The sequence below is a fragment of the Elgaria multicarinata genome, chromosome 4, assembly GCF_023053635.1.
Source record: "Elgaria multicarinata webbii isolate HBS135686 ecotype San Diego chromosome 4, rElgMul1.1.pri, whole genome shotgun sequence".
NCBI lineage: Eukaryota > Metazoa > Chordata > Lepidosauria > Squamata > Anguidae > Elgaria > Elgaria multicarinata.
In genome coordinates this window covers 78,359,353-78,371,799 of record NC_086174.1, presented here as the reverse complement: position 1 = coordinate 78,371,799, position 12,447 = coordinate 78,359,353, and the positions used below count along the sequence as shown (strand labels likewise).

Genomic DNA, 12,447 nt, shown 5'->3' with positions numbered 1-12,447 from the left:
AGTGAGGTGTCAGTTCAGTATTGAACCACTGCTACCTTGTTAAACACAATTATATACCTTGTTAAATGTGTGATCTTTTACTTATGTTAGTATTTCACCATTTTTCCCTGGTGAAATAATAAAACATATTCCTGTGATACTGTAAATATTTTTTGCCCTCCCTTGCCAAAATGTGGATGTTACTCCCCTTGTGTCAGTATTCACAACCTAGGCTGTTTATACACCTGCCTTTTCCCCCAGGATCATCACTGTCATCCAAATGACACACAGGAGATCCCGGGAGCAGGAAGGGATGCTCCCTCCATTTTCGTGGGATAATCCTTAGGTGTAGAAAGGGCCCTAGTCTATCATAAAACTGGTTCAACTTTGCCTAACAAACATTAGACACCAATACCAGAGTTCTGTTTCCCTTCTTTCTGGCTCCATTTCTCTGTCAAGAAATCATATGGATTTCAATGCAAGGTTCTTATAATTTGCAAAGAGCATTTTTATGCCTGACACAAGAAACTAGAAGATGGAACAAAATTTCCAGTGCATGTCTTTTATGGAATCTTTCCATATGACAAAAAATAAATTTACATAAAGAATCAAGTCTTATAGATAGATAAGTGAGAGTATTTATAAAATTAAAGTTTAATAGATAAATAGAATAAATACTTTATGCATCATAATTCTGAACAACTACATTTAAAGCAAGTAAGTTGGCAAATCACAAAGTTGTTGCCTTTTGGCATTTTCACTTTTGATAAATTCACACAGGCATGTTACAATGTTACTTATGAGACTGTGATGTCATAATTAGGCTTAAATCCTTTTTACTTTCTGCACTGATCATGACATATAGCATACAATAATGTCAAGTAGATTTTCCTTCAGAATGCTTCACACAACCCAACAGCTCAACAAGTTAAATGGGTTATATGTATCAAATATTGTGGAAGGGGGTGGAGGTGAGAAGAGAAATAAATTCAAGAAAAAAATATCCTGGTAATCGATACCTTGGAAAAATTAATGCATTTCTTAACTTTTTTTATTGACATTGGCAAATTAAAATAGAATAAATTAACAAGTATGTTCTCAAAAAAGATTTTGTACAAAAATACTGTCAAATTTCCTAAAAAGCTTTCAACACAGTAGTTTCCCTCCCCCCTGTACTGAATAAACTATGTAAGCACAATGCCAAAATAAAAATATTCTGAAGATAGAACCAGAACCAAAATAAAAGTAGAAGACCAGTGAAATGTTTTCCCAACAGTTAGAGACCATTCCATTCACACTTATGTTATTGTCTGTACAGATGGGGGAGTGGGGGAGGGGAACAGACAGCAGAATTTAAGTAACAGTATTATTTTTCCTGATCACAGAAGGTTTGGCCCATATTTGTTAAGCTTCCAGTTTAGCAGACTAAAAAATTAGCATCACTGCAATGCATAGTTAAAAACAAAGCAAGAGGGCAGTATTTGTGCAGGAATCTACCCTGAAGTTCATGCAACCAACTAATGCAATATTTTTTTGTCCTTTAACTCAGAATTTGAATGCAGTTCTAGTCATTTGAAATGATAGCCTACAGAAAATCCACAAGATTAAGCACTTTGCCAATATTCATATCTAACAATTGAAATAATTGGCATGTTACCAGTGAGAAAATTAAGCAGAGAGAGAGAGGGGGGCTGAGAAATACTAAAGACTGAATCAGTTTAAAAAATATTATAGGGAAGGGAGGGCAGAAATGAGTGTCCAAGCTTAAAAATAAAGAAGTAGCAAATTAAAAAGAAAAAAATTATACAAGCTTATAGTTTACTCTGCTTCCCAGATACTCAAGCTCCTAAAAGCCTTTGAAATACTGTGTCTAGAGAGGGAATGTTTTTCATTCATACAGATAAAAAAGTCCTTTGTTTTGCAAGGAGTCAGCAGCTCACTCTACTGGGCTGCTGTTTGCAAACGAAGTCTGTCATGAAATCAAACTCGTTCTGTCCCAACCAGAGCTCAGGAAGCTCCTTGATGCGATCCAAGCCCATTTCTATGACTAAGGACATAAGGACTTCCTCGTCTATGAAGTCAGTGTCTATGACATTGGGAGGCAACATTGCTGCAGGGACGTGGGGCACCGAGGCAGACACACTGCCGCCGCCGCCACCGTGCTTGGGGTTGCAGTCCCGAAAATGCTGGGTCGCTCCGTTTAGCTGATGGTTGGCAGGGTGTAAGTCCGGCATGTAGTGGTTGTGAGGGTAAGGATGGTGGCTGAAGTACTGGTTGTTCAGCTTTTGCAACTGCATGCTAGCTGTTAAGGGCCCCCCTTGGGTGGCAACTGTAGGAGCCATGAACTGGGAATTGTTAAACCTTGCCGTGGGTGGCATGCTGCTGGGAGGATGCCCCCCGTTCACGTTTCCTGGCCCCATGGCATGCCTGATCCCACTGTTTGCATTCATATTTCCACCTCCATAATGTATGTGGTCGCTCATCAAGGCACTGAAGGCGTGTTGTTGCTGTTGCTGATGGTGGTGGGTAGGAAACTGACCCATTCCCATTCGATGCGCAGGATGGTGATGAAGCCCATTGGTTCCATCGGGGAAGCGCCCGTGGTTCATGGCCATCATGTGGTCTGCCATTTCCACCCTTTAAAAGTTAATGTTTACAGAGAAAGAGAGATAAGCATTTTTTTTGAGGCAGCCGCCACCAACGCTCCCTTCCACACAATCTTCTAAGGAAACAATCTCCAGCACGCATCTGTGTGTTGTTGTCGCCACCCCACCCACTCCGGGGCCGGTTCTTTTGCTCCCGACAGAAATATTTCTCGCAATGGTTTGGGTTCATTTGCTTAAGCCTGCAATAGGAAGGCAGGCACCTTCTGCAAACGCGGAGGAAACCGCCGCCCCCCCCCCCCGCGCAACTCATGCACACCTACAAGCTAAATGAGCATACACACCAATCCCCCCTTCCTCTCAACCCACATTTCTTTCCTTCTCCTCTGAAGGCATCGTAGAAGAAATGCCTTACATAAGAACTACAGATGGAAGAGAGCTGTCCGACCTTCTGGCTCTCCTTGTCAACAACTTTGGGAATTAAAGCCTGCAAGGATTGCTTGCGATGCAATTGCGATTGCATCCCCCCTAATTCCTCTCCCACTCCAAAGCTTTTCATTACACTCTTCTGGCAGGAAACCCCCCCCCCCCCACACACACACATACAAAAAGACCACTTCGTCCGCCGCTCACCTCACGCCCTCTCTTGCTCTTCTTTTGCTCCAAACGTGTGGATGAAAAAAATCAGTCTGTATAAAAACCTCCCAGCATAGAGCAAGCGATTCTTCTTTGCCTTCTCCCGACTTGCGTGAACGGATAATAATGAATAATAGTTGTTGTTGTTGTTGTTGTTGCTGCTGCTGCTGCCGCCTTGCAGACAGACTCAACGCCGTTGCTTCCACTCTTCTGCGAGTTTCTCATCCGCACTTGCCAACAATGAGCTGTGTTTCTTACCCTGCTTTGGCCACAGCTAATATAGGATTTCAAAAGGGAGGAGCGAAAGCCTTCTCAGGCAACCAGAAGTAAAACCTGGAGCAAGCGAGGATAACAAGCCAGGCGGAACTGGAAGGAATCCAAAGAATCCCCGTTCCTTCTGGCTGCGCAAGGGACACGTGTGTATTTGCCGATGCCCTTCTCACATATGGGCAAATTGCTAATAAGAAGGAAAGAGCTCCGGATTTCACGAAGTCTCCGGAACGGATCGGCCGCCGATCGGGCCGGGCCACGGTGACCACCGGCCGCGCCGCCGCCGCTCACCCTCACGGATCAAGCCTCAGTTTTGCTTCTCGGTGATATCATCTGTTTGCATCGCTTCGCTCCCCTTATCTATCACGCTCTATTAGGCGCCGTCGCCGATTCCCCGAGCCGCGCGGGTCATTCAATAGGGAGGTATAATATTTATTTTGAATCTATACTGTTGGCGTCGCCCCTGCTTCTGCAGTCCTGGAGAGACTGCTTTAAAGCACAAACATTTCATAGAAAGCAGTCGCAGGAAGGAGGGGGCTCGCTCGCTTGTCCTCCTCTACAATGGCTGCGCTTCCTCCAAGCACATGGGAAGAGGATGATGAAGAAGAGTCGCCTCCTCCATAGGTCTACTTTGGAGCAAGGGCGAACGGAGTACAGCCAGCCAGCCTCTCACCCGTTGCGTGCGGAAACACGCGCCTCCCCAAGCCGCGAAGTCGCTTCTGTTGCAACATTTCTGGAGGCGTGTGTTATCCTCCAGGGCACGCACAGATCCAATCCGCGCTTTCGAGGTGGCACGCCGCTTCTCCGTGGACATTTTGCGTTCACCTCTACTGGTAGCTTTGGCATTCAAACGGAGGCGTCTCTCTGCTCTGCAAACAAACTCAGCGATCTTCGGCCCAGATATCGATCTTTCTCCTTTCTTTCTTTCCCATTTTAATGAACACAGTCACAGTAGTGTATACTTGCCCTTGCTCGTGGGGGTGGGGGTGGGGGTGGGGGCAAAGGCTGCACAGTAGGATTTGCAGAAAGCAAACACCATGGCAGGTTTACATTGCTGTGAAAGAAGGCAACGCGATAATTGCTCTGTAAATAAAGCACGTCCTGCCCCGCATGCTTTCCTCTAGTGCTCGCGCACTCTTGCAGGGTCAATACAGCTGATAAAGCAAGGAAGAATAAGAAGCCCATCCCTGGCAACCTTGCACGTCTGCCCCACTACACAGGGAAGACACGGTCACATCGCAGGCAAGCCCAATTCAAAAGCCAACCTTGCTGAAAGTTAAATATTAACCCCGGATCTAAAAGTTTAGGAGTTTTCCTATGGGCAAGAAAGGAGCATGACTACACATTATCACACATGAATGGATCTGGCGCTGAAGGACGGTGACGCCCCATTCTTCAAACAAAAGGCGTTGGGGAGTCCTGACAAAGTTCATGGATGGGGCTCTGCACGACAAACCGTGTGGCCTATAGTGTAGGGTACTGTGCTGATCATAGAATTAAAGAGTTCGGAAGGGATTGTGGAGGTCGTCTAGTCCAACCTCCTGATCAAACTAGGATTTACAATCAGTGGAGGCTGGTGGCTCTGATGACAGTAGGATGGTGCATCTGTTCCGGATTTCAATGAGAACCAGTCAGAACTCTAAAGGAGCTACCCAAGGTGCATGGATAGCTCCTTTAGAGTTCTGACTGAAACCCAGAGTGGAATACTGCCCACTGACATCAGAGCCACCAGCCTCCACTGTAACTGTATTTTGTATTTGTGTTTTTAACCTGTTAGTTGTTTTATTATGGTTTTAATTTTTGTGAACCGCCCAGAGAGCTTCGGCTATTGGGCAGTATAAAAATGTATTAAAAACAAAAAACCAAAAACCAATGCAGCATGCAACTACAAGCCTGCGGGTTGGGGGCGGAGCCACGGCACGGTATCTGAGCAGACCAGTTCTGTAAGGAGCTTCTGAGTTTCCTGGAAGCCATGTTCCAGTAACTTCTAAAATGCCAACTAGAAAAACAGAACAGAAGTCAAGACTCCTGTACTGGTTCTCAGTGGTGTAGCTAGATAATTTTAGACCCTGAATATAATGGTCTTATGGAACACCCTCTTTAGATGGCGTTCCATAAGACTGCCATGAGCCTTACTTCAGTTGTGAAGCACACTACTAACATTTATCTCTCCAGCCCACTATTCTATGTTTTACAACTGCTTCTACATTCCTGATATGTTAGAGCAATAAACAAACTAACCAAACACCTGTTTGTCAACACTGATTAAAAAACAACAACACTGAGCCTGTGGAATTTTGCATTCTAAACTCACTTAAAACATAGTACCATCATGACTACCTGAATGCAACTGAGTTTGCTTCTGTTGGCCTGATGTTAAGCACAGTTAGCCGGGAACAGGCACCATTTTGTTGTAGAAAAGGATAATATATTTTAAAAGTAAAAATAACAACACAAGCATCTGTAACCACATACACATACACCCCCTCACTCTAAAATGTTTTAAAATAAGACATGGTGGTGTGCCAGCCCTGTTGGGCCCCAGCATGTCCAAGTGCTGACATAGGGCTTTTTGCCACTTCCCCAATCATCAGCTGCTCTATTGGGTTGTCCTTTGGGGGACCATTTGGCTGTGGGGCCCTGGACTTCAGCTCCAAGGTCCAGGCTGCACCACTGCTGATTCCTTTTGGATTGTCTACAAAATCCAACCCCCCCACCAAAAAAAATCAAGTGATCCTTAACAGACCCTCGGAATACTCCTCCTTGTGTGATCAAATAGGACAACCTGGTTCAGAGCACCAAGGACAGGACTGCTGCACTTGGGTGATTCTTTCCTCCCTCTTCATATGCTCATAAAGTTGTTCCCTGGCCTTAGATATTTTTAAAAAATCATATTTTTTCTCATTGCTTTTTTACTGTTGAGTTTTTACTGACTGATTTTTATTTATTTATTTATTGCACACAGGCTAGTTATATACTTCAATACTTTTTGCTTCTTTTACTCCCTCCCAGCTAGCACAACTTTTCTTCCTTTTTCCTCCAGGATTCTTCTTTTGAACCTGTTGGCAAGAGCCTGTTCTTTTTCCTTCTATAAAGTACCCAGTTTGTTTTAGGCACTTACAGAACTAGTGATAATATGTATCTATCGGAGACCCTTTGAGAAGTATGAACCTGGGACCTTATTCATGCAAAAATCTATGCTCTAGCACTGTGTTAGAGGTTCTTCCCAGCAGCCCACCTTTTCATTCTGAGCCATGCTTATCTAGAACATGCCTATCTAGAGGCAAACTAGAGAATGCCTGTTTATAAGTAATCCAGAGACTGCCTACCTAGAGAGCGTGTACTAAGAAGAGGTGATGGCAACATCAACAAGAGAGCGAGCATCAAACAGCCAAAAGTGAAGAATCATCATAATCTACTTGGTTCACAGAATATGAAATAAGGAGAGTCTGATGAGGAGAGTGCCAAACAGCATGCTGTTAAGACTATATCACTAAATAGAGTTTGAAAAGCAAGAGAAAAATTAACTTGAAGTGATGAAAACGACAAAACTACTTCATTGGCTGAAGTAAAGAAGCGGAGTAGTTTTGATAGCCCACAAAGTAACACAGGAGAAATTACATAATCAGCTGAATTTTAACATAATTTACTTTGGGCAATTGCCAGATCAAAGTGCTAAACAGATACTGACATCTCTGATATCAGGTGTACACTTTTTTCTTGCACCTCATGTACAGAAATATGCTATGTGTCAAGCAGCAATGAGTGTAAAGGTTGAGGGTGGTGGCCTACTTATTGGCATCTTTGTTTGCCAAGACCAGAGTTTGCTCTAGAGGCAAGTTTATTTGGTCTTTCCTTTTTCTGTTAATTCTTATGGAATTTCATCTGAGTGCATGGCAAGAGCATGGGTGGGATGTGGGGATAGTGATCTTCAGCAAGACAGCAGGCTTGGACCTAGAACAGTTTATTCTTACTTTCCTTGTTCACTGGTGACACTAACCCATGGTTTATTTAATCCATGGTTTGTTGAATTCTGGGTAGTTGCAATGTGCAAACCCAGGTGTGCTAACAAACCATCATTTGTTAATCACAAGCAATGGGCCTCTTCAGACAACATGCTAAACTATGGTTAGGCTGCTAACTCTTTTGCAGCAAATGGTTAGTGAGCATGTTTAAACCATGGTTATGTAGTCACCATGGTTAGGAATGGTTCACACAACATGCTAAGTCATAATGTTTAGATCATAGTGTTTAACCTCCATAGCATCTGAACAGGGTCAATTCATAAAGAGAACCCATAGTTTGTTGTTGGGTTGTGCTTATGTGTGAACACAGAACCATGGGTTGTTTTGCCAGGCTTCAGAGGCAGCAGGCAAGAGCAGTAAAAACACACAACCACTCGACATGCTAGTATTACAGCACCACAAAGTTATTGGGATACAGGGAGCCAGCAGCAAAGGAGGAGGGGTTGAGAAAACAAACCATGGTTTGTTTGATCATCTGCCACACAAACCCCTGATAGGGTAACATGTCATGGTCTTGGTCTATCAGAGCTGAATAAGGTGGGTAGTTATTGGGTATTATAGTATTGTTGCTTAATTCCAGGTTGCTAAATGGGAAAATAACTGGCATCCAGGATTTAATTGTGGTATACTTCCAGATTAGACTTTTATTATGCAACCATCGTGCCTGAGATCACTGAGATGACAGAATCTGAGTCCAGAAAAGGATCCTTCTGCACTTAGTTGTTCAGCAAGAAATGCAAACACTATTTTGCTAACTGGTATAGTTTGGGCCCTCTTGATGCTGTTGTTTTTCTTTCTCCCAATGCATAAAAATAGTTTTATTTTTACTGAGAAGCAGCTCATCAACAGAAGATTCCAGTAACTACCAATATATTGTAGGCTTTTGACCAAGTGCTTGACCTTGTTTTGTATCAAGTGTTTCTTGCTTCTTCATGTTCTCACATTCTTTGAGAAGTACTGGCTCTCACTTTTATTTCAAGAAGCTAACGGTTTTTCTTAGCAAAAAAGAAAAGAACTGATTCTGTTTAGGATAGATGGTAGAATGGCAGCAGCAGGGGAAAAATGTAGCTCTAAAGAAGCACAGGAACTTCCACCATCAATACAAGAACCTTTTTCTCTGAGGTCTTGTTGATGGACGACTGTTGATGGACAACAGCCTGTGGGTGGGTATCCACTTGAGCATCAGGGGTACTACCAGTCCCAAGCTCCACCTTCTAATCTTCCTTGTGCCTTCTAATCTTCTCTTCAGAGAGGAAAGATAGTTTCTCCAAATATAGCTGGAGCAGAGAGAAACCCACACTCTCTTTCAAAAAATTCTCGAGTGCCTGATTATTGAATGTCTTGTTTTGAACTGGTTCCCAGTTTCTGTGTTTTGGGGTTTTGAACCAGGTCAAGACAACCAAAAGATCACATATGGAAGCAGGCTGTCCTTGAGGTACAGAAGTCCCAAGCCAATGTAAGAACCAGAAGCTTAACTCAAGTCAATAAAACTGCAGGTAACCAATTGAGTTAATACGGAACCAAAGTAGTAAGTCTAACTGATTAAATCCATGCAAGAGTTTGGTCATAGCCTTTTACACTAGTTGAAGCTTCCGTATGCATTTCAAGTGTAGCCTAATGTAGAGCACATTCCAGGTGTCCATGTGGAGGTTAGTAAAAATGAATGACCATAGAAACATAGGAAGCTGCCTTATACTAAGTCAGACTATTAGTTCATCCAGCTCAGTACTGTCAACACTGTCTGGAAGCTGTTCTCCAGGGTTTCAGGAAGGATTCTTTCCTAGCCCTACCCGGAGATGCTGGGGATTGAACTTGGGATCTTCTGCATGCAAAGCAGGTTCTCCAGCCATCGAGCCACAAACAGGTATGATTGTTTCAGGAAATGGCACAGCTGGAGTTCTAGCTGAAGATGGTTGAACACACTCCTAATCATGGCTGCCACCTGAGAGCTTTTCTACATGATGGATTTGTTGTATGCTCATCATTCCCTACTCATGGTTGTTTACAGGTTCTTTAGAGGACATTATGACCATCCAGTTTTGCTTATCTTTATAAACTCCACTTTACAAGTTTGTTTAGAGCAGGGAAAATTTAGTATTTAAACATGAAAGTGAAAGAAAGTGCCTTTTCACTTGCGTAATTGTGCTGTTCTGCTATACCACAGTGCCACCTGGAAGTTATGTAGCAGAAAAGCAGGAAAGGAAATGCTCCTCATGCAGAGCTTAGATCTCAATTCTGCAATAAAACGCAAAGTAGATGCAGTAGATTAACAACCTGGTTGTAGAAAAGCCCCAAGTTTCTAAAAATAACAGGTGAAGGAGTATGTTCAGGCTGTAAACTTGTGTCCTCAAGGTGAGTGTGACACCTCAAGATGGGTTGCACACATATCCTTGGATTTGCAGACTCACTCTTGAAACTTCAGTTAGGTGTGCAACCTCTCTTGGATAGATTTGCATTGCTCCTGAAGACACAAGTTCACAGTTTCATGGTATTTCTTGATTATTGAGTATTTTTAGATGTCTATGGATTTTTCTACATGAAGCATTTATTCCTTCTCTCAGTTATTTATGGGTTCTTTAGAAGATGTTATGACCCCCCAATTTTTCTTCTGGGATTAACAAGTACTTTTGGTGCGGTTTTTTTAGGGCAGGGGAAACGCAGCATTTAATTGTGAAAATGAAAGAAAGCATGATTTGTGCCAACTAGAGGTTATGTAGTGGAAAAGCAGGAAAGGAAATATTACTCGTATAATACCCAGATCTCAATTCTGCAATGAAACTGAAAATGATTCAGCCAATTAACAGCCTCATACAGAAAAGCTATATGTCCCTCTTTACTGACATATTTGGTGCTTAATTGTTTAATAGAGCTATAACTTTTATTTGTTGCTGTTGATATTTTGATGTTATTTTTCTTTGTTTGTTTTGATCATTTTATAATTTTGTTCTAATCTGAATTTTATTGTTAGCTTCTTTGAGTTCTTTTTAAATAGAACTGGGATACACATAATCAAAATAAACAAACAATTTTGGTAGGATATAGCAGGGCAGCAAGTTGGAAAAAAGTTTTCCATTTATCACAGCCAAAATTATGGTTGTGGTTTGATAATCAGAAGGTGAAGGACTTAAACTAAACCTGACATTCTTAAGCAAGGGCCAAACTAGATACATTGACAGTGGATCGATACGTTTATTTATTTATTTCATTTCATTTTTATACTGCCCAATAGCCGAAGCTCTCTGGGTGGTTCACGTTTAAATCCAGATGTGCAACAATAACCCAGAAACTGTGGCCATAGCTAGACCTAAGGTTTATCCCAGGATTGTCCTGGGGTCAAACCTGTTCATCTAAGTGCCACACAGGGCATCCAGCGCTCAGGCAGGGATGAACCTGGGATGATCCTGGGATAAACCTTAGGTCTAGCTACGGCCTGAGTCTGCAAAAGTAAGTGGTTAGAGATCTGATTTAAGGATCAAAAGGGATAAATGAGTGAAGAGCTGATTCAGCACACGTTCAAACAAACAAGAACAGCCAACCTTTATTAGCAATATATATCAAGAAACTCTAATAACAATCAAAATTAAAAGAGGAAAAATCATAACACATGAATGAACACATATTTGATGCATAGCAGAGTATTTAGGATGATAAAGATTGAAGTATACAGATTAGGAAGAATAAAATGGAATTGTCAATATCCATTCTCATCTATCTATCCATCCATCCGTCTAATCTACATTATGTTCTATCCTTCAATATGGTCCTACGATGGCTACTCATTGAAAACTAAGCATAGATTGAAAATATAAAAATGTAGAATAAGGAGATGCATTTTACTGCAATAAAAAGTATTTTCCCTTTCTTCTGCAGATTCAGTATAAGAGAGAGAAAGGAACCATGTATTCAGGAATAATGGTTGTTTTCCTTGAGCTTTGGCCATGCACACTTGCCAGGAATATGTACTATAATTACTTTTCAAACTTTGTTCATCTGGTGTCTGTAGGAAGGTGGAAAGTGATGTTTCAATCTACTTGACCAAGTAAACTTGCTACTAACAATAGACAGAAGAGTCTCTTTTGTGGGGATTCAGTTGATGATTTCATCCAATGAGATATAATAGGACCAATCTGGATCATTGTCAAGTTATACAATGTAAAATTTGGCACATTTAGTATCAACTACATTTTTTGAGGGGGTAACAAAGGGAATTTCCACTATGCATGGAAGAAGGCATCAGAATTCCTACACTATTCCCATTGGGCTGCACTGAGTAGCTTGCAATGTGATCGGATAAGAATTCTAATTGCATTAAGATAATTTACATCTGATATGTTTTAAAACAGTGGGGGATTTTTTTAACAGCAAGGTGGAAATGTACCCTTGAAGATCATTTTGAGGTTTATGCAGATTGGCTACATGTTTCTTCAAAACATGGTGGAGACCTGAATGGTGATATTAGAAGGGCAAACAATAGGTGCAAGTTATTACGGAAAAAGTAGTAAAATAACAAAGAATAGTCTTCATCATAGATTTTTGTCATCTGACATAGGATAAAACAAGAATAGTGCAACAGCATTGCCATGTGAGTGATAACTACTAGCTGAGAGTTTGCAACATCCTGTATTTGGATTCCATTGTATTACAAACCTTAAGGATATATTAGTATATTCATTTGGAACAGAAAGAACCGCCCAGAGAGCTTCGGCTATTGGGCGGTATAAAAATGTAATAAATAAAATAAATAAATAAATAAATAAGAACATGATGGTGACTACTTCAAACCATTTTAAGGGCCTGAGATGTTTAGTATGCTCTCAAATGCTATGACCTGGTTTGCATGTAATGGTGTGGATTGTGTGTCACCACCATTTTGAATATGCTTGCAGCCTCCAGTCAGTTCAATCGGAGGTTGCTTTATGATGTGTGAAGACATT

General features: G+C 41.7%; 1 protein-coding gene across 1 annotated transcript; it reads right to left on the bottom strand.

The window, feature by feature from the left end:
• Nucleotides 1-609: 609 nt before the first annotated feature.
• On the bottom strand, nucleotides 610-3,430 carry CITED2 (Cbp/p300 interacting transactivator with Glu/Asp rich carboxy-terminal domain 2). The gene is made up of 2 exons (XM_063124598.1): nucleotides 3,216-3,430; nucleotides 610-2,616 (listed from the first exon to the last, which is right to left on the bottom strand). Exon 2 carries the CDS (start codon nucleotides 2,607-2,609, stop codon nucleotides 1,908-1,910), a length of 702 nt encoding a protein of 233 aa, XP_062980668.1. The 5' UTR covers nucleotides 2,610-2,616; nucleotides 3,216-3,430; the 3' UTR covers nucleotides 610-1,907.
• Nucleotides 3,431-12,447: the final 9,017 nt, after the last annotated feature.